We start from the raw sequence: 26749 nt of genomic DNA, 5'->3' as shown, positions 1-26749 counted from the left end.
TGAGGAAACTTTTATAAAAATAAATGTTAAGAGTATTTTGTATGAAAATTTAAGCAAGTAAATTTCAATGATATTTTTAAAATTAAACTTCTATGAATATTTTTATAAAAATTAAATTACAAGGAAATTTAGAAATTAAACTTCTAGATTTATTTTTTTATAAAAAAAAATGAAGGATATTTAATTTTTTTTTTCATACAATTTTTCAAACAATTTTAGTGTTTTATAAAAATTAAATTAAAAATAAATTAAAAAATTAAAATCGAATCGATCCACCATTTTATATCGGTATTTTTATTGTAATGAGAATTATGATGCAACAGTTACTTTGCTATATTTCTGAATAAGAAGTACCGATATTTTACTAATCTCTAGCCGCATGACTAATTAGTTAAGCATGATCACCTCAGCAGGCATATATTCCACCATCACGATGAGGTCTTCACAAGTCACATCAATGCGTATAGTTTTCAAAATATTTACTTTTTTGGCTAACAACGAAGAAACAAAAACTGTTTCAACAATTTCTGCTTTTAATTAAACTGTCAATCTTCATCAGAGTATTGTAAAGTTTTTTTTCTGAGATCTCAAAAAATCAAAAAAATTATAAAAAACGAGCAAACGAACGGCAAAAAATATCGGTCAATCACAAGAAAAAAATAAATACCATGAAATATGAAAATTTAACTGAAATATACCGGCTTATCATGACGTTTATAATCTGTTGGCTAAATTAGAGGAGGACAAGAGAGAAAAAATCATGATTTTTTATTAAAGATATAAATAAATCACATTAATCTCAAAACAAGAAACCTGATCACTTACAAGTGTTAAATACAGGGAGGGGTTGGTGAGAGGTAGGGAGGGGGACAGGTGACAAGGCCTGAATGCAGTTTATATTTGATTGTAATCACAAATCATTCATAATTACAGCGAAATAAATATTTACGAAATTTGTTTCGACATAAATTCCTTTAAGTGTGATTTTAAACAAAATGATTTTTAATTGTCGCGTTAGGCACCCAGGCTGTGTGTGGTGGGATGTGTGAAGAGGGGAGCTAGATCTTGATGAAGATGTGATTTTTTTTTTTGATTTCCAAAGAAACTGGCTTCATCTCCTCCTCTTAATAACTTAATCTTGTCGAAGATTTTCCCGTTCGCTTAGAGATTTTCATGATTTTTTTCAGTTTTTTTGCAAAACGGAAACCATTAATTTTGCTCGTTGACTTTAGATGTCATTACAAGCGGAGCTCCCAGTTTGCTGTTTGGTCGGGTTGTGGTTGTTGTTGGAGAAAATTAATGCAAATTATAGCGTCTGAAATTGCTGCGAAGACAAATGTTCAGATATTCAAATTGTCAGCAAATGGATGTGTGAAATTTATCGTTTCTATTTGCCTTGACTTGTTTCGGTTTTTTCTACTTCTCACCACTTTTTTAAATCACATTCCTCGTTTTATTGAATTGTCAAGTATTTCGTTGGATATTAAGTTGGTAATGGCAGGCATTTGACATAGAATTGTTTGGAAAATTGCAAGAAAAGCTAACTGGTCTAGGGGGGAGGGGAGAATATTTTTTTATGGAGTTACTCACTAAGTGATTTGGGGGAAGGGGACAATTTTGTTTATGGTGTTGCTTAAATGGGGGTTTCTAAATCAGTAACCACTTCAAAAATTTTTTAAATTTTTTCTCATAATCTGTAAAATAAAATCTGCACATAGTTTCCAAACTCCATATAATAGCTCTCTTGGCGTAATCTTAATCGCAGCAATTTCTGCGTTTAATCAACAAACTATCATCTTTACAAAAAAAGTGACAAGTATTTCAATTTATGTTGGCTTGATTTGTTTTAATTTTTATGATATCCTTTCATTAATCTTAATTTTCAGTCCAATCAAATCAATGATTTTATTTTTCGATGTTGTATAGGAAACGGTTTTTAATTTAAAAACAAATAAATCGGTGAGTGGAGAAATGGAATAAATTGTAAAATTTAAAAAAAAGTTGACTGAATTAAATTTTCTATACAATATTGAAATTTTTATAAAAACAAAATGTCAATGAATATCCTTTTAACCTTAGCTGGCTTGTGACAGAACTTTCGTTCCATAAGCCGAGTTTAAAAAAGATTTCAAGGCGCGTCGGTCTTTTGTGCAGTTTTTCCAGTTTGAAAGATCATATTTGGCAATGTTGTCCTCCACTTGATCTTTCCATCCTATTCGTGGCCTTCCCCTTCTGCGTGAACCATCAGCCGGTTCGCTTTTATATGCCTTATGGACTGGGGCGTCATCTTCCATTCTCACAACATGCAGCTCAATACCTCTAACAATGTCGATGTCCGAGAATAGCTTCATGGTTCATTCGACGGCGATATTCACTGTCAACGCAGATCGGCCCATAGATCTTTCGGAGAATTTTTCTCTCAAACACTGCAAGAGCTGCGTCATCTGCTGGCGTAAGTACCCATGCTTCAGATCCATATAATAGCACGGGTAGTATCAGCGTCTTGTAGAGTGTGAGTTTGGTCTGGCGTGAGGTGACCTTGCTTATGAGTTGCTTACTCAGACCATAGTAGCATCTGTTGTCCAACACCATCCTTCTCCAAATTTCAAAACTGATGTCATTTGTTTTATTTATGGCGGTACCAAGGTATATAAAGCCTTTAACTACCTCGAAGCTGTAGTTCTCAAGTTCCACAGTTGGTCCGAGTCTACTGGACTTTCTTGCGCGTTGATACCATCAGCTTGGTCTTCTCGCCGTTTACTGCCAGATCCACTTTGGCAGACTCCTTCTCAATTAGTTCAAAGGTAGCTGTTACCGCTCACAATGTTTGACCCATTATATCGATGTCAACGGCGTAAGCAAGTTACATGTGTTGTTTGGTGTACAGGGCGCCATTTCTGTTCACTTTTGCCTCTCGTATGATTTTTTCCAGCGGGATGTTAAAAAGGTCACTCGACAAACTATCACCTTGTCTGAAACCTCGTTCGGTATTAAAGGGCTCCGATAGGTCCTTTCCGACTTTAACTGCTGATCTTGTGCCAGTTAAAGTTATCCTGCATATCCGAATTAATTTTGCAAGAATGCCAAACGCAGACATGGCTTTATACACCTCTGAATGGATAGGGCTGTCAAATGCGGCTTTAAAGTCGACGAATAGGTTGAATGTGTCGATGTGTTTTTCGTGGGTCTTTTCCATGATTTGGCGCAGAGTGAAAATCTGGTCAATGGTGGATTTGCCAGGTCTAAAGCCGCATTAGTATGGTCCAATAATGTCATTGACCATTGGTTTCAGTCGTTCACACAGTACTCTGGATAGCACTTTATATGCGATGGGAAGGAGACTTATTTCTCTATAGTTGGCATATATCGTCTTGTCTCATTTTTTGTGCACGGGACACAGGAGGCTGAGGTTCTAATCAGTGGGCATGCATTCTTCTAACCAAATTGTAATAATCAGCTGGTGCATGACCTGCTGCTTTATTATTCGAAATTATATCAATATAAATCGTTATAAAAATGAAATTTTCTATCAAATTAATATTTCGAAATTAAATTTCGTAAAAATTTATTACAGAAATTAAACTTCGACGAAATGTAAATTTCGACGAAATTTACTATAGAAACTAAATTTCGACGAAATTTCCTATAGAAATGAAATTTCGACGAAATTTCCTATAGAAATGAAATTTCGACGAAATTTCCTATAGAAATGAAATTTCGACGAAATTTCCTATAGAAATGAAATTTCGACGAAATTTCCTATAGAAATGAAATTTCGACGAAATTTCCTATAGAAATGAAATTTCGACGAAATTTCCTATAGAAATGAAATTTCGACGAAATTTCCTATAGAAATGAAATTTCGACGAAATTTCCTATAGAAATTTTCGACGAAATTTCCTATAGAAATGAAATTTCGATTTCCTATAGAAATGAAATTTCGACGAAATTTCCTATAGAAATGAAATTTCGACGAAATTTCCTATAGAAATGAAATGAAATTTCGACGAAATTTCCTATAGAAATGAAATTTCGACGAAATTTCCTATAGAAATTAAATTTCGACGAAATTTACTATAGAAATAAAATTTCGTCGAAATTTACTATAGAAATAAAATTTCGTCGAAATTTACTATAGAAATGAAATTTCGTCTAAATTTACTATAGAAATGAAATTTCGACAAAATTTGCTATAGAAATGAAATTTCGACGAAATTTCCTATAGAAATTAAATTTTGACGAAATTTCCTATAGAAAATAAATTTCGTCGAAATTTACTATAGAAAATAAATTTCGTCGAAATTTACTATAGAAACTAAATTTCGTCGAAATTTACTATAGAAACTAAATTTCGTCGAAATTTACTATAGAAACGAAATCTCGTCGAAATTTACTATAAAAACTAAATTTCGTCGAAATTTACTATAGAAATTAAATATCGTTGAAATTTACTATACTATTTACTATAGAAATTTGAGTTCGACGAAATTTACTCTAAAAATTAAATTTCGACGAAATTCAATATTTTTGACTTAGTCTCTTTTTACGACTCACCCTGGCAAATATTCCATTAAAATAACCTATTAACTTAAGATAATAATAAAAAATAACAGTAAATTGTTACATGGCGCTTAGAAAATAACAGATTTCTGATATGAGAAGCAGCAGCAACAGGCCCGGGTAAGGCACAGAAACTTTGTTTTTTTTTATTTTTTGGTGGAACCACAAAATGCCATGTGAAAAATGTTAAGACTTCCCGAAAAGGCTTAAAAGACAAAGTCTACCACAACTATGTAAAGGTGGTGTTTTAGTTGGGGGAGAGGGAGTTTCAGGAAGGAGATTAATTTTATTCAACGATGCCAGTTGAATAAATAACGAAACAAATAAATGGTGGTGGTTTCTGGTTGGTGTTTTGGCCTGCTGATGATCATCTTGGCCCGGTTCTCTTGAAAGCTACTTGCACGCGAATAACTACAAAGTTGGGATAATTAAAATTGTCTTCTTTCACTAAACTTTCTTAAATGCTTTTAATTTAACAAAAAACTAATTGTAAAGACTTGGCAAGAGAGTGAATTGAAAAAAAGCAACAAATATAGGTTACAGCAAAGCCTCTGAACAAGATTTGGTTGGTGGCTGGCTGGCTAGAAGGCTAAATGAATTCTGCAACAGCATTCTCAAGCTGATGTTGTTTTTGTTGCTCATGGCCAAGAGACAAGGAAGAAATCCATTAAGCCTCTAATCTAAAGATCAAATGAAGAGAAAAAACTCAACAGCAGCAGTTGGCACAGTAATACCAATCACAACTGCAGCAGCACGGGCAGCATCTCCAGCCTCAGCCTTCGTAAAACCATAATTGCTTATTTACTTTAAAAACCATAAATGTTGGAACACAGACTTGCATGCGATTTGGCTGTTGTTGTTGCTGCTGTATAAGCCTGGCTTACAGTTTTTTGGTTTTTATGAATGAAAATCTTTAGTGGTTGTCTATGTGGTTGTAGTTGTCGTTTTTTGCGGTAAATGTAGGCGTTATTTTACGCCAACTTAAAACTGTTGCCGTTTTAATTTTTTTTGCTCAACGACCGAACAACCGACCCACAACCACTGTGTAAATCGTGTTGTGTACATTTCGTTTTTATTTAAATTTGATATTTTTTATTTACATTTCATAGTTAGTTTTTCCGATTTTTATTTTAGTTTCCGTTGTGGTAAAGTTTTTTTTTAATTTTTTTTTTGCCAAGTCAATACCCATCGTCATCAAGCGATTCGTATAAGTTATTAAATTGTGGTCGGAGTGTGTGGCCAAAACAACAGCTACAACCTCTAGGCAAAAGTGTCTAATTTTTGAGTGTGATGAACTGAGCGTGAGTGTGTATGTGTGTGCGGTTGGTGGAGTTTTTCCTGTGGTTAGTGGTATGTGTGGTAAAAGTACCAACGGCCTGATTTTTTAAAGCTTGTTAGGAAAATGAAATAAATTTAAATTTTATCTAAATTAATTTTTTCGACGAAATTTACTATAGAAACTAAATTTCGACGAAATTTCCTATAGAAATTAAATTTCGACGAAATTTCCTATAGAAATTAAATTTCGACGAAATTTACTATAGAAATTAAATTTCGACGAAATTTACTATAGAAATGAAATTTCGACGAAATTTACTATAGAAATGAAATTTCGACGAAATTTGCTATAGAAATGAAATTTCGACGAAATTTGCTATAGAAATGAACTTTCGACGAAATTTGCTATAGAAATGAACTTTCGACGAAATTTACTATAGAAATGAAATTTCGACGAAATTTACTATAGAAATGAAATTTCGACGAAATTTACTATAGAAATGAAATTTCGACGAAATTTACTATAGAAATGAAATTTCGACGAAATTTACTATAGAAATGAAATTTCGACGAAATTTTCTGTAGAAATGAACTTGGTTTTGAAAAATTTGCCAAATTTATTTTTGTTTTGAAAATTTACTAAAAATATTTCGTTTACATAAACAAAGGTTTGGAAATTTACTATAGTTTCGACAAATTTACTCGAAATTTTCGTTTACTATAGTCTTTCGACGAAATTTACTATAGAATTTTCGACGAAATTTACTATAGAAATGAAATTTCGACGAAATTTACTATAGAAATTAAATTTCGACGAAATTTACTATAGAAATGAAATTTCGACGAAATTTACTATAGAAACTCAAAATTTACCATAGAAATAAAATTTCGTCGAAATTTACCATAGAAATAAAATTTCAACGAAATTTACTATAGAAATGAAATTTCGACGAAATTTACTATAGAAATTCAATTTTGAAGAAATTTACTACTAGAAATTAAATTTCGACGAAATTTACTATAGAAATTAAATTTCGACGAAATTTACTATAGAAATGGAAATTCGAAATTTACTATAGAAATGAAATGAAGGAGCTATTATATAAAATACTTTTCTTACATTTTTATCCTTACTGTACCTCCACTTCGTCTGCATCTCACTTTCCTAGTTCCAAAATCGTTGAATGAATTTCAAATGAATGATTTAATGGCCAGTTTGACCACGAGACTTAAATTACAACCGAACAAAAAAATGTTTTGCATGTTTGCGCCCACACTATTATGGTCAGGCAATTTGTGGACCCTGTTTGGCACAAACTAAAAACCATAAAAACAGGCTATGTTTTTGTGTGTTTTGGACAAGGAGTTAGATTTTGGCGAGTCATAATGGCGTCGTCATCTCAAACTGGCGACTGGTGATGTGGAACTTTTCTCTGAATGATAAGACGTGAAAAAAACATTTTCATTCATAATTTCAAAAAAATGCAACGAAAATTTGCAGACTCCTTTTGCGGGGAAGAGAAGAGTACAGCCTGAGTTATGCCTTTAGTCCGTCTTCATTGAGTTTCTCGTGACGGTGGTACCTGTTGCCTGTTTTTTTTTAGTCTTCTTGTTTTGGTTCATGTCTGTTGGTTGCACACGAAAAAACAAAAAATTGTTGTCATATGCAAATTAATTTAAGTTGATCACCACAAATTTATATTTACTGCCACAGAGACTCTTGTGCCAATTTTCCTTTTAAATTTTTTTTTCGCTGTGCGCTGCAACCAAAAACCGTTTTGTCACTTTTTTTGTTAGCTCCGCTCGTTTTAATGCCACGAACCGTGTACTGGTAACTTAAATCATGCGAGATACCCTCTATACCAACTATGTAGTGTATCTGTTCCGAGGATATATTGTCTGTCGGTCGGCTGGTCGTTAGTTCGTCTGTCTCCTTTGACTTTATAAAGTCAAAAACGTGATTTGTTTTTAACACACAAAACATCTCATGATGTTGTTGCTTTTTTAACAGAAAAACTGGAGCCGCAGAACGTGTAAATATTCTGAGAAGAAATATCAAATTTCAAACACAACAACTACTTTCGCTTTTTTCAGGAGGAGGATATTGGAGCAAAAACTAAATAAAACATTAGGATGAAATATTGTTAGAGAGGAAGATCGGATTTTTAAAAAAATATAGGCTTGGATTTTTTAATGTAGGACCTGAAAAATATGTTTATATTTTTCAGGTCCTATATTAAAGCGCGGATTTTTTAAACATTTTTTTCAGGGCCTACATTAAGGCGTGGGTTCTTTAAAAATATTTTTTCAGGGCCTTCATTAAGGCGTGGATTTTTAAACATATTTTTCAGGGCCTACAGGTCTATTCCTAGGCGTGGATTTTTAAACATATTTTTCAGGGCCTACAGGTCTATTCCTAGGCGTGGATTTTTAAACATATTTTTCAGGGCCTACAGGTCTATTCCTAGGCGTGGATTTTTAAACATATTTTTCAGGGCCTACAGGTCTATTCCTAGGCGTGGATTTTTAAACATATTTTACAGGTCTATTCCTAGGCGTGGATTTTTTAAAAATATTTTTCAGGGTCTACAGGTCTATTCCTAGGCGTGGATTTTTAAACATATTTTTCAGGTCTAGTCCTAGGCGTGGATTTTTTAAAAATATTTTTCAGGGCCTACAGGTCTATTCCTAGGCGTGGATTTTTTTTAAAATATTTTTTCAGGTGTTGATTTTTTAAAAATATTTTTTCAGGTCTATTCCTAGGCGTGGATTTTTTTAAAAATATTTTTTCAGGTGTGGATTTTTTAAAAATATTTTTTCAGGTCTATTCCTAGGCGTGGATTTTTTAAAAATATTTTTGCAGGTCTTTCCCTAGGCGTGGATTTTTTTAAAATATTTTTTGCAGGTCTATCCCTAGGCGTGGATTTTTTAAAATTGTTTTTAAAATCTATTCCTAGGCAGGATTTTTTTTAAAATATTTTTTTAAGTCTATCATTAGGAGTGGACTTGTCAAACACAATTTTTTTTAAGTATATCCCTAGGCGTGGACTTGTCACACCCTATTTTTTGAAGTATATCCCTAGGCGTGGACTTCTTAAATATATTTTTAAAGCCTATCCCTAGGCGTGGACTTCTTAAATATATTTTTTAAAGCCTATCCCTAGGCGTGGACTTCATAAAGTCAATTTTTTAAAATCTATCCCTAGACGAGGACTTCATAAAGTCTATCCATAGGCGTGGACTTCATAAAGTCTATCCCTAGGTGTGGACTTGTCGAACCCAATTTTTTAAAGTCTATCCCTAGGCGTGGACTTCATAAAGTAAATTTTTTAAAGTCTATCCCTAGGCGTGGACTTCAAAAAGTAAATTTTTTAAAGTCTAACCCTAGGCGTGACTTCATAAAGTCAATTTTTTAAAGTCTATCCCTAGGCGTGGACTTCATAAAGTAAATTTGTTTAAGTCTATCTCCATCTGGACTTTTCAATAATATTTTGTAAAGTCTATCCTTAGGCGTGGACTTCTTAAAAATAATTTTTCGTGTTGTATCCACAAGGGTGGATTATTAAAAGAAGAAAACAAATATCTCTGGTGCCTGATGAAGACTTTCTATCGAATTCCTCTGGTCATTAGAAATTTTGTGTATAGAAAAAAATCCTTGGAACCTCAGGAGGAAGACATTTTATATAAAAAATTCTAATGTCGCTGAAGAAGAATTGTTTCTATAGCAGAAATTCTTCAAGTCTCTGAAAAATATTTTTATGTAGAAGAAAAATCAGCAAGACCCCGAGTAAGATTTTTTTCTATAAAAATAATCATTAGGTGCCCGAGGAAGAATTTTTTCACAGAAAAATGCCTCAGGTCCCTGTATGCTTAGATCCATGAAAACAACTTTCTAAAGAAATTTGATTTAAAAATAATGATGATTTTTTGGGATCAATCCCTTGGTCTTCATGTTTATATTTCCTAACTAATTTGTATCCCTTTTCCTCTCATTCCAGAATGTCAATGCAGTCCTGTCGGCTCAATCGGCAATACGTGCGACAAACGCTCCGGCCAGTGTATGTGCCTTCCCAACGTAACCGGACGCCGTTGTGACAAATGTAAGGCGGGCCATTGGAATTTAACACAAAATGTCGGCTGTCATGATTGTCGCTGCGACCTGTCAGGCTCCCGCAGTCATGAATGTAATCCTTGGACGGGTCAATGTGATTGTAAAATTGGTGTTGGTGGTCAGCGGTGTAATGAGTGTACCGACGGATTCTTTGGCTTCTCCACGGATGGTTGTCAACGTTGTGCCCCCTGTCCGGGAGAGGGTCAAATGTGCGACCCTATTAATGGTCGATGTGTCTGCCCACCATTTAGCCGAGGTTTGGGATGCAGTCAATGTGTTACCGGTACCTGGGGATGGCAACCACGATTGGGTTGTCGTGAATGCGAATGTGATCGTGTGGGTTCGATTGGCCAGTATTGCCATACCATAACAGGTCAGTGTCAATGTCGTGAAGGTTATACGGGCAGACGTTGTGATTCCTGTGCAGTGGGATATTTTGGTTATCCGGAATGTCGACGTTGTAACTGCGATGTGGATGGTTCATTTGTTCGAAGTGATGGTTTGATAGCCTGTGATGCAAATGGCCAGTGTCCATGTAAAAGTTTGGTGGTTGGCCTCAAGTGTGATACCTGTATGCAGTCGACGTTTGGTCTATCCGCCCTAAATCCGGAGGGATGTACACGATGTTATTGTTTCGGAAGGGCAACGGAATGTGAGCAGAGTGATTGGTCATGGGGTCATGTACGCATGTCGGAGTCACGTAATTTAACCGTGAACTATATCCGCCCTTCACATGTAACAAATCGTGAATTTGAATATACCGTGGTGGTACAAATGTCCGACACAAAGTCATATCGTGAAGATGCTGAAATACAAAATATGTACGGATTGAATTTAATACCTCGATCAACAGGAAATGTTACAATCGGATCGTATACTCATCTCTATTATCCGCTGTATTTCCAATTGCCACCTCAATTTTATGGAGATCGGATTAATAGTTATAATGGTAATCTTTATTTCACCCTACTCACTGAGGGTGGCTCGACGCCTTTGGATCGTAAAACTTTGTCGCGTTATCCTTTGGTGCAGCTACATGCCCATTCCCGAATGGTTTTGGATTTTTATGAATATGAAACATTTGAATATTCACGTAATGAAACCTATCGAGTACCTCTACATGAATCCTATTGGAAGCAGCACAAAAGTGGCCAGGCCGTGGATCGGAGTACCATGATGGCGGCATTGCAAAATGTGCGACATATTTTCATACGCGGTTCATGTTTTGCAGATTTTACCGAAGTCATGTAAGTGATAGATTATAAGTTTTGAGAATTTTTAATATAAGATAACGTGGTCCAAACTTCTAGTCTGCAAAATGTCCACATGGATTCGGCAATTTATGTCCATGGCTCCACGAGTATGATTGCCAAGGGTGTGGAGAAGTGTAAATGTCCCAAACGCTATGATGGTTTGTCGTGCCAAGATCCGGGCCATGGTTATTATCGTTGGCGTAACATAACCGAAACTGAAACGATTTATATTGAGGAGCTGATTGGACGTGCTGCTCCCTGTAATTGTAATGGACGCAGCAATGAATGTGATCGGGAAACTGGGGAATGCTTGGTAGGTTAAGTTCTGGAGAACCCATAACGCTATGGCTCAAAATTGAGCTATTGTTCTGGGAGGTGGAAAATTCTTTTGGGGATGAAAGACCTTGGCGAGTAATTCAGAACCTCAAGAACTTCGGAACCTGTAGAAAAATTTAATATTTATTATGTAGGCTCCTGAGGAAACTCCAGGACCAGAGAATTTTTTTCTACAGAAGAAGTCATTCTCAGGCACCTGAGGTCCCCTGAGGATAACTTTTTTATAGAAAAAATTCCTCAGGTCCCCTGAGGATGCTTTTTCTATAGAAAAAAAAAATCATCAGGTCCCCTGAGGATGACTTTTTTCTATAGGAAAGAATTCCTCAGGTCCCCTGAGGATTATTTTTTTCTATGGGAAAAAATTCCTCAGGTCCCCTGAGGATGACATTTTTCCATGGAAAAAAATTCCTCAGGTCCCCTGAGGATGACTTTTTTTCTATGGAAAAAAAATTCCTCAGGTCCCCTGAGGATGACTTTTTTTCTATGGAAAAAAAATTGCTCAGGTCCCCTGAGGATGACTTTTTTCTATAGAAAAAAATTTTTCAGGTCCCCCGAGGATGAATTTTTTTTTCTATAGAAAAAAATCCTTTCTTCCTTTCTATAGAAAAAAATTCCTCAGGTACCCTGAGGATGACGTTTTTCTAAAGAAAAATAATTCCTCACTTTTTTCTATAGAAAAAAATTCAAAAAAAAAAAAATGTCGCTGATGAAGACTATTTTCTATAGAAAAAATTATTCAGGCCACTAGGGAAGGCTTTTTCTATAAAAGAAAAAATCATCAGGTCCCTTAGGAAGGCATTCTCCATAGAAAAAAACATCAGGTCCTCAGGAAAGCTTTTTCCATAGAAAAAAATCCTCAGATGCCTGTGGTAGACCTTTTGTTTTCAGTTCTGCTCACCTAGGCCATTTAACCCCAAAAGGAATTTTTCACCTCATCGATGGTACCAAGCGTAGAAGAAATTTAATTTTGATTCCGATTTTTTTAGAATTGTCGTGAAAATTCCGGTGGGAAGCATTGTGAACAATGTGCCGAGGGCTTTTATGGTGATCCCAATTCCGCATATGGCTGCCAGCCATGTCCTTGCCCTGAAACAAGTCGCAATTTTGCCAAAGGTTGCTCTGTGTGGCAGGGTGAGGTGACTTGTGTTTGCCGCCCCGGCTATATGGGCAAATTGTGTAATCAATGCCGGCCAGGATATTATGGTAATCCTTCGACTACTCCTGGTGGTATCTGTAAGCCATGTAAATGTAATCCATATGGTATACGCCAAGAGGGTTGTGATTCGTTAACGGGTCAGTGTTATTGTCAGGCTGGGGTCACAGGCCTCAAATGTGATAAATGTTTGGCCGAACGTCATCATTTGGAGGAGAAGGGATGTCGATGTAAGTTTCTTATTGGATTTTTTTATTTTTAATGGAGGAATCTAATTGGAATTTTTATGTTTAGTGTGTGACAATTGCACTTTACTGTTGTTGGACTATGTGGAATTGATTGGTCATAAATTGAGAAGAGGTATACACAATATGGATTTGACCGGCATACCCCCACCCTTTGTCAAGGTTGAGGAATATGAGAGGCAATTTGAGTTACAAAATAGGCATTACAATGATTTCAATGAGGCCCGGAAGTTACTGGTGAATTATGACAGCAATGCCCTACTGAAATTGGATTCCCATGCTGAAAATCAAAAGTTTCAAAATCGCAAAGCCTTGGCCACCGCTGAGAAGAGGACCTTTGCCATGGCTGTGTTGCTGCAGGATGCTTCTCAACTTTATTTAGATTTGGATTCTATAAAATCGGGGATATTGGAAAATATTGCCACGCTGGATAATTATGGCAGGGGTGCTCATCATTTGAGTTTACCCTCTGCCCTGCAAGAGGCCAGATATTATTTGGATTCGATTACCCAACATCGTGATTCGGTAAATGAGATACGTTCCGCTGCCACATGTGCCTGGCACTACTTTTATAAATTTGGTAATGCCTCCGATATGGCCTATGATCAAAAGGGTAAAATTGAAATGTTTTGGCGGGATTTAAATCATTCGAATTATCGTATATCCGATATGAGGCTGCATGTTGATCGCACCGTTGAAATGCAAAATGAAATTGAAGATATTTTGGAGCATATCAAGAATTTGAAGAGTTACACACTGGAGGATTATCAACAGATAAGGGATCAAAAGAGATTGGTAGAAGATACCTTGAGAGAGGTTTTGATACCTCAAACCGATGTTCTGGTGGAATTGAATATTGAAAAGTTGGAGGATTTGAGTGGTAAATTGGATTCGATTACAAAGTTGTCGACAATTTTGAATGCCACCTTGGATAATAATGAGGCCGTACATCGTGAGGTAAGGAAACATTGGCTGCCAAAGGCCCAGAAACATGCTGCGAGGTTATTGGAGAGATCAAATGAATATGCCAGGCAATTTCAGCCAACTAGGCAGGGGGCAAGGATTGCAATGTTGGCAAGGTAGGTCATAGAAAAAGAGAACGCAATTGATACAGGATATAGTAATAAAATTCGTCCTTTTTAAAAAAAATTTTAGTTCGGCCCACAAAAACATCTCGGATGCCATTGAGGCCGCCCACTTGGCCTCCAGAGAGGCTCGAGAACGTGTATATGCCGCCCATCACAAGTTGTATCCTCGCATGGGTCTCTCGGTAATTGATAGGGCTCGTTTGTCGCTACACAATTCGAATCTTTTGAAGAAACAGGCCATGAATAAAATTCAGGATACTGATGGTAAGTTCCGAGGCATAGGGAAATTTTTTCAGAAATTCTGAAAAAATAACTAATTTCTTTTATGAGAATATTTTTTCAAACACCTTGAATTTTCCTATATATTTAAGTCCGAAAAAATCAGAAAATCTTAAAAAAATCGAAAGTAATCAAAACCTTCTTCCTTTTCAAGAACCTTGAATTTTCCTACATATTTAAGTCCGAAAAAAATCAGAAAATCTAAAATAATATAAACCTTCTTCCTATTTAAAAACTTTGGAAACCTTGAATTTTCCTATGCATTTAAATCAGAAAAAAATCAGAAAATCTGCCAAAAATCGAAAATAATCTAATTCTTCTTCCCCCTCTCCCAAAAAAAATCCGCAGTTCTAGAGAAGCGATTAAAATACCATGAAAATAAAGTGGAGTCCATAAAATCACGCATCTTGGAGGCTGGCATAAAAACCAACAACATCTCTACCATTATACCACCCATGCAGCATACCATGGCCCGGAAAAATGCCATTGAAAGTATGGATATGGCCTCGAAGACCAGTGAAGAAATGAAATTCTTGACCCAAAGGACACAAGAAATGCATGGAGACATACAAAAATTACGACATAAATTTGCCATTCTCGAACCAGATTGGGAAATAAAATTAGGTATGGCAGAGGAAAATATCTCCTTGACCAAAACAAATGTTCGATTAGCCAATATTTCGCTGACCTATGTTGAGGAGCAAGCGGTAAAGGAACAAACGGAATTTGATATTTGGAATAGCTCTATGGCGCGACAAATTCAAGAGCTGCGGGATCAAATTACCAAGGCCAAACATGCAGCAGAGGGTATTAGGATTTCCCTCCAATCGGTGGGACCGAAATGTCTGCGTTCCTATTTACCCGCTTCTTATGGTCTAACTACCTCGAATACCATTAAAATAAGTTTCGCCTTGGCCAATCGCAATGGTAATTCGCCGCTACTCTACATGCAAGGTTCCGATGATCGTTATATTGCCTTGGATTTGTTTAAGAGGCATGTACGCCTGCTATGGAATTTGGGTGGTACCACGGAAATTATTACCCACCCATTGGAAATACAAACTCGAGATCCCCAATACGATGATGCCTGGTATCATGTGGAGGTTAATCGCACCTTAAACATTGGTAGTTTGCTGGTAAGGCGTATGAACAATTATGGATCATTGGTACCTCAGACTCCCGTCACCGGCAGTACAGATGTGGAATTTACTCGCTTCTTCCAAACTGCTGAAGATCGCATCTATTTGGGTGGTTATCCCAAGGTTTTGAGGACCAAAGATTTACAGCTGAGTCCTGGGCTAAATGTGGTGGTACACAATGTGGAGGTGGAAAAAAGGCCTTTGGGTCTGTGGAATTTCGCCTCGAGTGAAGGTAAATGTGGTGGTGCCATGATAGGGGCCCAAGAATCCAGTTCATCATCAGTGGCCAGACACTTTAATGGTTTGGGCTATGCGGAAGTGAAGAAATCACGACCAAGGCCATATCGCAAGAATTTGTTTGCCCTACAAATGACCTTTAAGACTTTGGATGAGAATGCTTTGCTTTTCCTGGCGGTGGATGATAAGAATGTAAGTAAAGTATAAGACCTTAAACAGATTTTAAAATAGAGCAAAAAATGAGTCGTTTGTTTTGAAAGTGACTTAAGTCCAGTTTAGGTTCTGATACAAATCTTGGTTTTCTACATATTCTATCATGTTTAAGGAAACACAAAGCCAAAAAACAAAATTAATTTAATTTTAAAAACATTTTTGAAACAATTTTTGAAATAATTCCTCTTCCAAATACTCTCTCTTTAAAAAATATGTTTTCTTTTATGAAATAGCATGTATGAACCCTGTTCTTTTAAATTTTAACCAATAACCCCTTCCCTCTTTTATCTCTCTCCCTCCTTTCCTTAGAACCGCTCGGTATCAGTTACCCTGAGTCGTGGTCGCATTATGTTCCGCATTGACTATGGTGATGAATCGAAATTGGAAATTAACACAACGAATAAATATAACACTGGCAAGTGGGTTAAAATAGAGGCGGCACGTGAATTTGTACCAAAACGTGGTACAGAAAATGGCATACTGCGTGTTAATACCGATCGTCCAATAACTGGTTCCCCAACGGTACCAATTAAGAGTAATATGCTGCCAGATCTATCGAAGGCCGTATATTATTTGGGTGGTGTACCACCTGGCTTCACCTCGGCCACATCGAAAGCACCGGGCGCAGATAACCCGTTCTTGGGCTGTATGATGGACGTTCAGGTTAATGGAGAAACTTATGATCCGCTGGAGGGTACAGCGCATTATGGTGTCGAATCGTCGTGCAAGGAAATGATAACAAAGTAAGTACACGATTTTTTCAAGGCGTGGATTTTTTAAAAATTATGTTTTCAAGGCGTGGATTTTTAAAAAAATATTTTTTCAAGGAGTGGATTTATAAAAAATAATTTTTTTAAGGCGTGTATTTTCAAAAAATAATTTTTTCAAGGCGTGGATTTTTAAAAAAATATTTTTAAAGGTGTGGATTTTCAAAAAATAATTTTTTCAAGTCGTGGATTTTCAAAAAATAATTTTTTTCAAGACGTGGATTTTCAAAAAATAATTTTTTCAAGGCGTGGATTTTTAAAAAATATTTTTTTTTTAAGGCGGGGTTTTTCAAAAAATAATTTTTTTAAGGCGTGGATTTTTAAAAAATAATTTTTTCAAGGCGTGGATTTTCAAAAATAATTTTTTAAGGCGTGGAAAAAATAATTTTTTCAAGGCATGGATTTTCAAAAAATAATTTTTTAAGGCGTGGAAAAATAATTTTTTCAAGGCGTGGATTTTCAAAAAATAATTTTTTAAGGCGTGGAAAAAATAATTTTTTAAGACGTGGAAAAAATTATTTTTTAAGGCGTGGAAAAAATAATTTTTTAAGACGTGGAAAAAATAATTTTTTCAAGGCGTGCATTTTCAAAAAATAATTTTTTAAGGCGTGGATTTTCAAAAAAAAATTTTTTTTCAAGTAGTGGATTTTCAAAAAATAATTTTTTCAGGAAGTGAATTTTCAGAAAATAATTTTTTAAAGGCGTGGATTTTTAAAAAATATTTTTTTAAGGCGTGGATTTTTAAAAACTATTTTTTTTCAAGGCGTGGATTTAAAAAAATAATTTTCACAAGGCGTGGATTTTTAAAAACTATTTTTTTTTTCAAGGCGTGGATTTAAAAAAATAATTTTCCCAAGGCGTGGATTTATTCAATATTTTTTTTTAAATTCCATGTTTTTCCTCTAATGATAATTTTACTTATTTCAATGTTTCCCTCTCTTCTTCTCCTCTCCCAGGGCCGGTTTCAGAGGTCAAGGCTATATTGAACTGCCAGCCCAATCATTACGCAAGCGGGCCAATGCTGGCTTTGTTTTCCGCACTTTGCAAAACGATTGTCTACTGATGCTCTCTGCCTATCCACCTGAAGTGGAGGAGGACTACGATGCCAAAGATATTAAAGGCAATTATTCTATATCTCTTGTGGATGGCCATCTACAAGTATGGGTGAATTCCGGACGTAGTTTGGTGAAATTAAAATCAAATGTCTCCCTTAATGATGGTGAATTCCATGTGGTAAATTTGCTGAAGAATGGTCGTAAACTTGAGCTAATGGTCGATGATGAATTGCAAGAAAGTAAAAATTTAATGGGTACACCTACGCTGGTTAGCATGCCACGGGATGCTGGTGGTCTATATATTGGTGGTGCACCGCCATATGATGAATATACCCCGCTGGCGCCTACATTTAATAAATTGGAGGGAGCCATACGTGATGTTGTCTTCAATAATCGTACGGTAAACTTTAATCAAGCTTTGTCATTTGTCAATGTACAAATTGGACGCAATGGTCCGGCCATGGGTAGTGTCAATGGTCTGAGCGATATTCTGATGAAAACTGAACCGATGATTGGTAAAAGTTTTACGGCAGCTCCCGAAGGATGTAAGAGGGTAAGTGAGTCATATAATTTGTTTTAAGATTAAAGGGGATGGGACTTTAATATTATGTGAAAAAACTGAAAGCTTTGAAAAAGAGCTTTTATTTTTTATTTTTGCATGTATATATTTATTTGACTAAGTTTTAATTTCTTTTTTATAGGATTTTAGTTGTTAAGTCAATAACCCTTAAAAATTAGAAAAAACTCAACCACACTCGCATACATGTGCACAAAAAAACGGTGTCCTAGCGCTCGAATATGAAAAGCTCTAAGCTTTAAGCTAATCAACCATAAAACGAAATCATAAATAACCCTCGCAAACGAATTACGAAAAGGGTCATCACATTCAGGACTAAAACCAAATAATAATCATTTAAATGTAATACTAATAATTAAGCTCTCTAAAAATTAATTAATTTAATTAAGAACAAATTTACATAACTACATGTGTTTGGCAATAATAATTATTTACTCATAAGACTTGATAGCTTTTAAATTTTTTTGCACCTCACATAAAATGGGTATAATTTTGGTATTGGTAAATAACAAAAAACAAAAGAAATCGAAATTGTTATCAAAAAATAATCACTCATTATAAATTGTACATACTTAATTTTAATTTGAAATATTTTTAAGATTTTTTTTTAATTTTTTCATTACACCACCACTTATCGTCACATCATTTAATCATCATTGCTTTTTGTGTAATAATGTCGTCTAAAAGCTTTCATCATATTTATAATACAAAAAATTGTAATTTTGTAAAATCTCACTATCGATTAAGTTCATTAAGTTCATCCATCCATTCATTTTGGAATTTGGCTAAATTTATTATTTTTAATTAATTGTTAATTTTTAATTTGCAAAAAAACTATCATCACATCTACTTTTGGATTAGTTTCAAAATAAAGCTTTTATTTTTTATAACAAAAACAAAAAAATCATCATGGTTTTATTTCAAAATTAACCCCCACACACCCCTCGCAAATATTTGGCTATTAATCATGACTAAAAAACAAACAAGCAAAGCTCAAAAAGAGCTTCTGCGGCACAAAATTAACAAAAACGAAGGCTATGTGGCAGTAAGTACTTTGGCATATTTGGGAAAGCTTTTATGTATCTAAGTTAACTATCGCACAAAAATCAGTGTTGGTCTGATGTGTAATACCCCCCATCCCAACCCATTCACAACCCATAGACAGATTATTAACAATCTACGAACCAAAGAGCAAAACAATCGAAACTAATAGGTTCCACAAATCGTTCATCGGAACCTATGCTCTCTAGATAATAAAAGGGCTCACCATATTTCCTTTTGAAAATAACACGGTCCACATAAAAAATAAAATAATAATAATTTCTTTTGAACATAATTTCTTCAGTAAATTGTAGGTTCCACAATATTTTTTTTTTAAAAAATAATAGGTTCCAAATAATAGGATCCACATTTTTTCAAAAAAATTATTCCACACTATATTCTAAAAAAAAATAATAAATTCCACATTATTTTCTTTAGAAAATAATAGGATCCACATTATTTTCTTTAAAGAGTAATAGGTTCCACATTATTTTCTTTTGAAAAAATAGGTTCCACATTATTTTCCTTAGGTTCCACATTATTTTTTTTAAATAATAAGATCCACATTATTTTCTTTAGAAAATAATAGGTTCCACATTATTTTGGGAAGAAACTAATAAGTTCCACATTAATTTCTTAAAGATATAATAGGGTCCACATTATTTTCCTTAGAAAAAATAGGTTCCACATTAAGTTCTTTCGAAAATTATAGGTTCCACACTATTTTCTTTAGAAAATAATAGGTTCCACATAAGTTTTTTTTTAGAAAATGATAGGTTCCACATTATTTTCTTTAGAAAAAATATAGATTCCACATTATTTCCACATAATAGGTTCCAAATTATTTCCTTTAGAAAATAAGAGGTTCCAAATTATTTTCTTTAAAAATAATAAGTTCCACATTATTTTCCTTAGAAAATTATAGGTTCACCATTATTTTCTTCATAAAATAATGGGTTCCACACTATTTTCTTTAGAAAATCAAAGGTTCCTAATTATTTTCTTTAGAAAATAATAGGATCCACATTATTTCACATAGAAAAAAATAGGTTCGACATTATATTCTTTAGAAAATAATACGATCCACATTATTTTCGAAAGAAAATAATAGGTTCCACATTATTTTCGTTAGAAAATAATAGGATCCACATTAGTTTCTTTAAAAAATAATACAATCCACATTATTTTCTTTAGAAAATAATAGGATCCATATTATTTTCTTTGGGAAATTATAAGTTCCACATTATCTATTTTTGAAAATAATAGGTCCCACGTAATTTCCTTACAGAATAATAGGTTCCGCATTATTTTCTGTAGAAAATAATAGGTTCCACATTATTTTCTTAAAAAAATAATACGTTCCACACAAATTTCTTTAGAAAAAATACGATCCATATTAATTCCTTTAGAAAATAATAGGTTTCAGATTATTTTCATTAGAAAATAGTAAGTTCCACAATATTATCTACAGAAAATAATACGTTCCACAATATTTTCTATAGAAAACAAATTTTTTATATGGAAAATAATACGTTCCACAATACTTCTATAGGTTCCTCAATATGTTTCAAAGAAAATAATAAGTTCCACAAAATTGTCTATAACAAATACGTCCCACAATATTTTCTATATGAAATAATACTTCCGAAAATACTTTTTATTGAAAAAATACGTTCCACAAAATGGTCTATAGAAAATAATACGTTCCACAATATCTTCTATAGAAACAATACGTTTCACCATATTTTCTATAGAAAACAATAACTTCAACAATACTTTTATAGGTTGCACAATATGTTTCATAGAAAATAATACGTTTCACAAAATGTTCCATAGAAAAATATGTTTCACAATATTTTCTATAGCATACTACATTTTCAATAGGAAATATTATGTTCCACAATATTTTCTATGGAAATGAAATTATTTTTCCTATGACAAAAAAATACGTTCCACACAACTCTGAAATAAATTCCACAATTATATTCGACATGCAGCTTTGGAATATGGCTCCTGGTGATTGCTTGATTATATGAAAACAGACAAATTAACAAAGCTTTTCTCAAAACATAACATAATCCCCCTAACCCTGGTAAAGGTAGCACATAAACAAGGTCCACATTTCTGTTGGGGCAAAATGAGAATCCCCTGTCCCCAGAAATATTTGTCATAGGTTAACCACCAACTTCCAACGATTACCATTTCCTCTATTATTATTACTATTTAGGTCGGCAGTTATTCCTACGAACCGAATGCCTTCAAGTTCGGCGATGAACCCTACAGCTATGCCCAACTGCAAGCGCCAATGCGTAACTATTGGCAAAAGAATTTCCAAATTTCATTCGATTTTCGTTCATTCTATCCCAATGGTCTGATATTCATGGCACCCGGTATGAAAGATAAACAGAAACACTACCTAGCCCTAGTCCTAAAAGATGGTCACCTATTGTTGATTGTGCGCGGTAGAAGGCGGGAGGAGCTGCCATTACATGCCAAACTGAATGATGGTGAATGGCATCATGTTACCCTATCATGTACGGATAGAAAACTAACAATGTCTGTGGAGATAGGAAAAACAGATCAAAAAACTTCCGCACAAATGAAAATACCCAAAAAGATATCAGCATCGAATGTAATGTTTGTGGGTGGACTTCCAGAGAATCCACCAAAAATGCCATCAGAACTGTTGATGCGCATTGAACCGTTTAAGGGTTGTTTGCGTAAATTTGCCATTGCCAATAATACTCAGGATTTGGCTAAGCCAGGAAAACATCTACATGTGGGCCAGTGTTTTCCGAATGTGGAGAGGGGTTCATATTTTCCCGGAGATGCATATGCCGTTTATAGTGAGTATATTTTTTGGGATTTTTGTGTGGTTAATGGGAAATGCTTATTTTTGCTTTCCTTTTTATTTCATTTTCTTTGCAGAACGCAACTTCCATGTGGGAAAATATTTGGAACTAGAAATGGAATTTAGAACTTCAGAGCTCTCGGGTATATTGCTAAGTATATCAGAACCAACCGGTTTTCCGGCATTGTCCTTGGAGTTATTCAATGGAAATGTAAGTATTTAACAAAAAATGTAAAATTATAAATATAATAAAAATAATTCTTCAATTTTTCGACCTTCCGAATATTGAAAAAAAATAAATTGTAGAGTTTAATATAGATAATATTAATGCTCATTATATATCTACTTACCTTAAAATAAATTATCCTGGCATCTGCCATTTTATTTTAACATCTGAAAAAAAGAAAAAAAATATATTAATCATATAAACTATACAAATTTATTCACTATATAATTTATTATTTATATATTTATAATAATAAAATTAATTTAATTATAATTTTTTTATTATTTATCTTCCTTCCTATTTAATTTTTCAAAACCAGGTAATTTTCTCTTGTGACTTGGGTGATGGCAATCCGTTCCGTGTTGAATCGCTGCTTCCCACCAAATATGCCTTGTGTGACAATAAGTGGCATAACATTTCCGCCCTGTACGATTATGAACAGATTGCCCTGAGAATTGATCAAATGCCAGCAACAATTGCGGTAGCTCAACAGCGGACCGCTGGTAAGGTTCAGACCAAATCACCGCTTTATATTGGAGGAATTCCTGGTAAGTTTAATTTTTTTAATAAAAATAAAAAAATGGAAATGATAATGACATTATGTTCGATTTCTGGTCTCGGTAGTTGATAGGACAAACTTTTAAATTTGGGCAGCTTTCAGATTTTAAAAAAATTATATTTTGCATACCCTGCAGCCTAAGATACACCCCTATGTCATGTTGATTGATTGATTGATTTTGTCACTATGCTTTAAACATGTCTGTCTGCTGCAATCACGACATTTATTATTAAAAATATGGCATATCGGTTCACAGTTTGGAATAGTCTCAATAAAACTGTATTGCTAATTGTCGATATTTTGAAGGTTATACTAGACGCAGTTTTGAAGCGAAGTGGTTTTTATTTCGAAACTAGAGTTATCAAAGCGTGAATCTTCGTGGGCAATGTTTACATTTTGAAAAGAAGCCGTTTTCAATCTTGAGCACTTTCAATGGTTCTCAATCTGTAATCAAGTTTCTCGAAGAAATGGTCCAATCCTATTAAATTTTCTTCGTAGAAAGTTTTCAAACCAATGCTATTGTAGTTTAAAATACGTGATCCGTGCTCGCATATATAATTGGTATTTTTGAGGTCCAAGTCGCATTTGTCCGAAGTAGACGTAATTTAGCACTCAAGGCTCTCAGAGGGTACAAACTTCCCGTGAAGAGAATCTTCATTAAAGATCCATGGTTTGACATACTTCTTATGTAAGGGTTCCGTTTCGTTCTATTTTGTGGTACTTTGAAGGTTCCAGCCGGCGAAGTGGTTGCACTTTGATGTATCGAACTAAGAGTAGTCAAAATGACTCCTCGTAACATAGAACAAATACAGGAGGATTTAACTTATCTTGCGTACTGGAGGGATATTATCTCGTGTTTAAATGAAACGTTTATCCTGGTCAGATTTTATAGCTTTAGTGACTTCCACGCCTTCTCATGCCCTTATGGTCGCCATTTCTTCAGATTAGTCGCTGACTTCGATATCTTTTTGTTTAAACCACTAGAATTAAGGGACCTCCATATTGCGAAGATTATCCAATTTTACCCTGGCTTTCGTTGAGATGCGTGGTTTGTTAAAGACTTATGAATTACCCGGGTATGAGGTTTACGAATCACTCTGAAACCACTACAGGAAGTCTATAAGTTTCACAGCTCTTTTTGGATACCTACACATCCTTCTTTCGCCTTTTTATATTTATAGTGGCTTCAAAGTCTTCTTAGCACCTTACTTGGAGGGTTGTTTTAAGGTGTCATCTGCTGAAATGCATCCCTTCTTATAATACCTTTGAGATATAAGGGTTGGAGCATTCCGAATTACTTTGAAATCACTACAGATAATTTATGAATTTCTTGGGGGTTACAATGTCATTGGCTTTTGGAATATATTTTGCCAATAACCACCTAAGATGTTTCCCTATTCTGTTTAAAAAAATCCAATGCAAGGTCGAAGACCTCAAATACACACTATATCAGAAGAATATTTTCGAGACGTGTCAACACTCACTTTCCAAACAATCAAGTATTTCGACTAGGTATAAGTGTGCAAAATCTCTTTAGGCCCTGTCTTCGTTGCAGGTTAACCGTCTTTGTAATTACATTCTCTTTGAAAGTTGAATCGGCATTAGATCTGGAAATAAATGTTGCATCCAATTATCGAAGACTTCAAATAGAACCAAACACGTGCACCGCATTTTTTGTGAGGCCTAATTTGGCCTATGAGATGATTAATGTCAACACTCTAATTTTCCATTTCGACTTTGAAATATTACGTCCAACTGTGCAAAATCTCTCCATGCTTTGTCTTTATTTACGGTTCACACCCATTTTTGCATCGTCTTTGGTCCATGGTCCATTTTGGTCCATTTTTTGCCGCTAATCCGTTAAGAAGCTTTGTCAGGACGAATAATCTAACTATTAGGGTGTAGTAAGAGATTTGTCAGGTCAACGATCTGAAATACTTCCTACGACAACCGCCGAATCTTTACGGCCAATTTTTGGCGATGCCAAGTTTACAAGTAAATATGAAATGACTGGAATGTCCATAGGTCTCAACACTCTGACTTTTCAAACTATCGGGTATTTCAGCTTCGACATCTTACGTCCATCTGTACAGAAGTTCTTACGGTGTTCGATTCGTTTGTGGTTCACTAGTTTTGTGATTATTATCTCTTTGGAGGTGACATCGGCTCTTGGAATATATTTTGACGCTAAGCTAACATTCTACGAGATTTTCCTAGTCGAAAAATTCCTAGTTGAGCAACAGCTCGTATCAACACTTATTTCATATATTCTATTTGACATTTATATCGAAATAATTTGGAAAATACATATGCGAATTTTATAACACAATACAGAAGTTAGTAAAAGTGTCCAAAATAAAAAAACAATGGAATACAAAACTAACCACACAATCGAATGAGTGGAGAGACGACGGTTGTTAGCAAAAGAAACAGTAGTCAAACGGTTTCAAAACAAACAACCACCAAGGGAAGGGAGAGGCGGATGATGTTACCAAAACAAAACACTGACGAACAAAGAGTGGTGGTGGTGTTGTTTTTGGGAGGGAGAAATGCATTTGTTTTTGTGAAATAGAGGGAGAAAAAAAATATCAACTCAAATAGTGGTAAACAGGTCGAAGTAGGAACAACATTTTGATATTTATGAAAAGTTTACATATTTTGGGAGAAATGGTGGCTTTCCCATGGCTATAAGAATTTTTTATTTTTTTTTTACTGAATGGAAATAATTAACTATGAATGATATTATGAAAATATTCCTTAAAAAAATTTTTTATACATAAATTGTAGCGGTGATTCCCTTATATGTGCTACTTCCTGAGGATCCCAAATTTATATTTTACATGGGGTATTTAATTTAACCCTATGTAAAATATAATCTAGAGATTAAATTTATATTAAAAATGGTCAACGATGTTACCCGGAAGTAACACAAGATTCGAAGTCGATTTAAAAATTGTGTTGAAGTCTGGTCTTAATTAGATCGACACCACACACAGATTTTAAGATGATATCTACAATAAATAAATTATTTAAATATTTCAAATCTTATTTTAAAAAATCTAACTAAATTCCCACATACTATTTTTCTACCTTCTCATTGCAGACATAGCCTCCAGTGGTTCCCTACTATCACGCGAAAACTTCAAGGGTTGCATACGAAATGTATCGATACGAAATGAACGACGAGATTGGGTGGATATGGATGCCCTGCACAATGTACTGCTGAGTGAATGTCTGGTAACGGGGAATTTAGATAGCTGAGTGAGTTCCAAAAGAAATCCTAAAGCCCAAAGAGTATTATGAGAAGGAGAAGAGTAAGAATGAGACGAAGTAAGAAGAAGATCGTATAAAATGTGATGCCATACTAAAAAACAAAACAATTAAACTGCCATATACTTAAACAAATAGAAAACGAACAAAAACATATAAGAGGAATAACAACAAAAGAAAATACGCTTAAAACTTAAGAAAAAAAGCTATGCAAAAATCACAAAAGCTCGAAGAAAAACATTTTTTTATTTTGATTTACAACGAAATCGAAAAACATTTTTGGTTATACTCATGTTCAAAAAAAGTGAGGAAACTTTTAAAAATGTTAATTTTTAGGTTTGAAAAAAAAAAACTTTTGTGATAAAGCCATGTCTAGTGATTTTTTTGTCTCTTTCGCCCACATACTTATGTGAGTACACGGAGAAAAATCTTTGCTAGCAAACTTTTGTTCTTTCTTTTCATGCATTTTGTTTTCGATAAAAAAAAACGAATCTACAATTATTTATTACTA

The 26749-nt window shown here is 34.4% G+C and overlaps 1 protein-coding gene across 1 annotated transcript; it reads left to right on the top strand.

Annotated features, from left to right (window-relative positions):
* Positions 1-3626: 3626 nt before the first annotated feature.
* Positions 3627-26276, top strand: LOC133333850 (laminin subunit alpha-2; the record flags this gene model as incomplete). The annotated part of the gene is made up of 14 exons (XM_061542161.1): positions 3627-3674; positions 5056-5068; positions 9837-11196; positions 11260-11515; positions 12525-12921; positions 12986-14015; positions 14092-14288; positions 14652-15871; positions 16202-16635; positions 17616-18267; positions 21560-22178; positions 22261-22394; positions 22729-22957; positions 26072-26276. Coding segments are annotated over 14 exons (6747 nt in total), but the record flags the coding sequence as incomplete, so codon positions are not given.
* Positions 26277-26749: the final 473 nt, after the last annotated feature.

Source organism: Musca vetustissima, unplaced genomic scaffold (assembly GCF_032173495.1).
Source record: "Musca vetustissima isolate MV318-11 ecotype Yass unplaced genomic scaffold, APGP_CSIRO_Mvet_v1 utg9142, whole genome shotgun sequence".
Taxonomy (NCBI): Eukaryota; Metazoa; Arthropoda; class Insecta; order Diptera; family Muscidae; genus Musca; species Musca vetustissima.
Note: the sequence above shows the minus strand (reverse complement) of the source record. Positions and strands in the feature narration are given on the sequence as shown.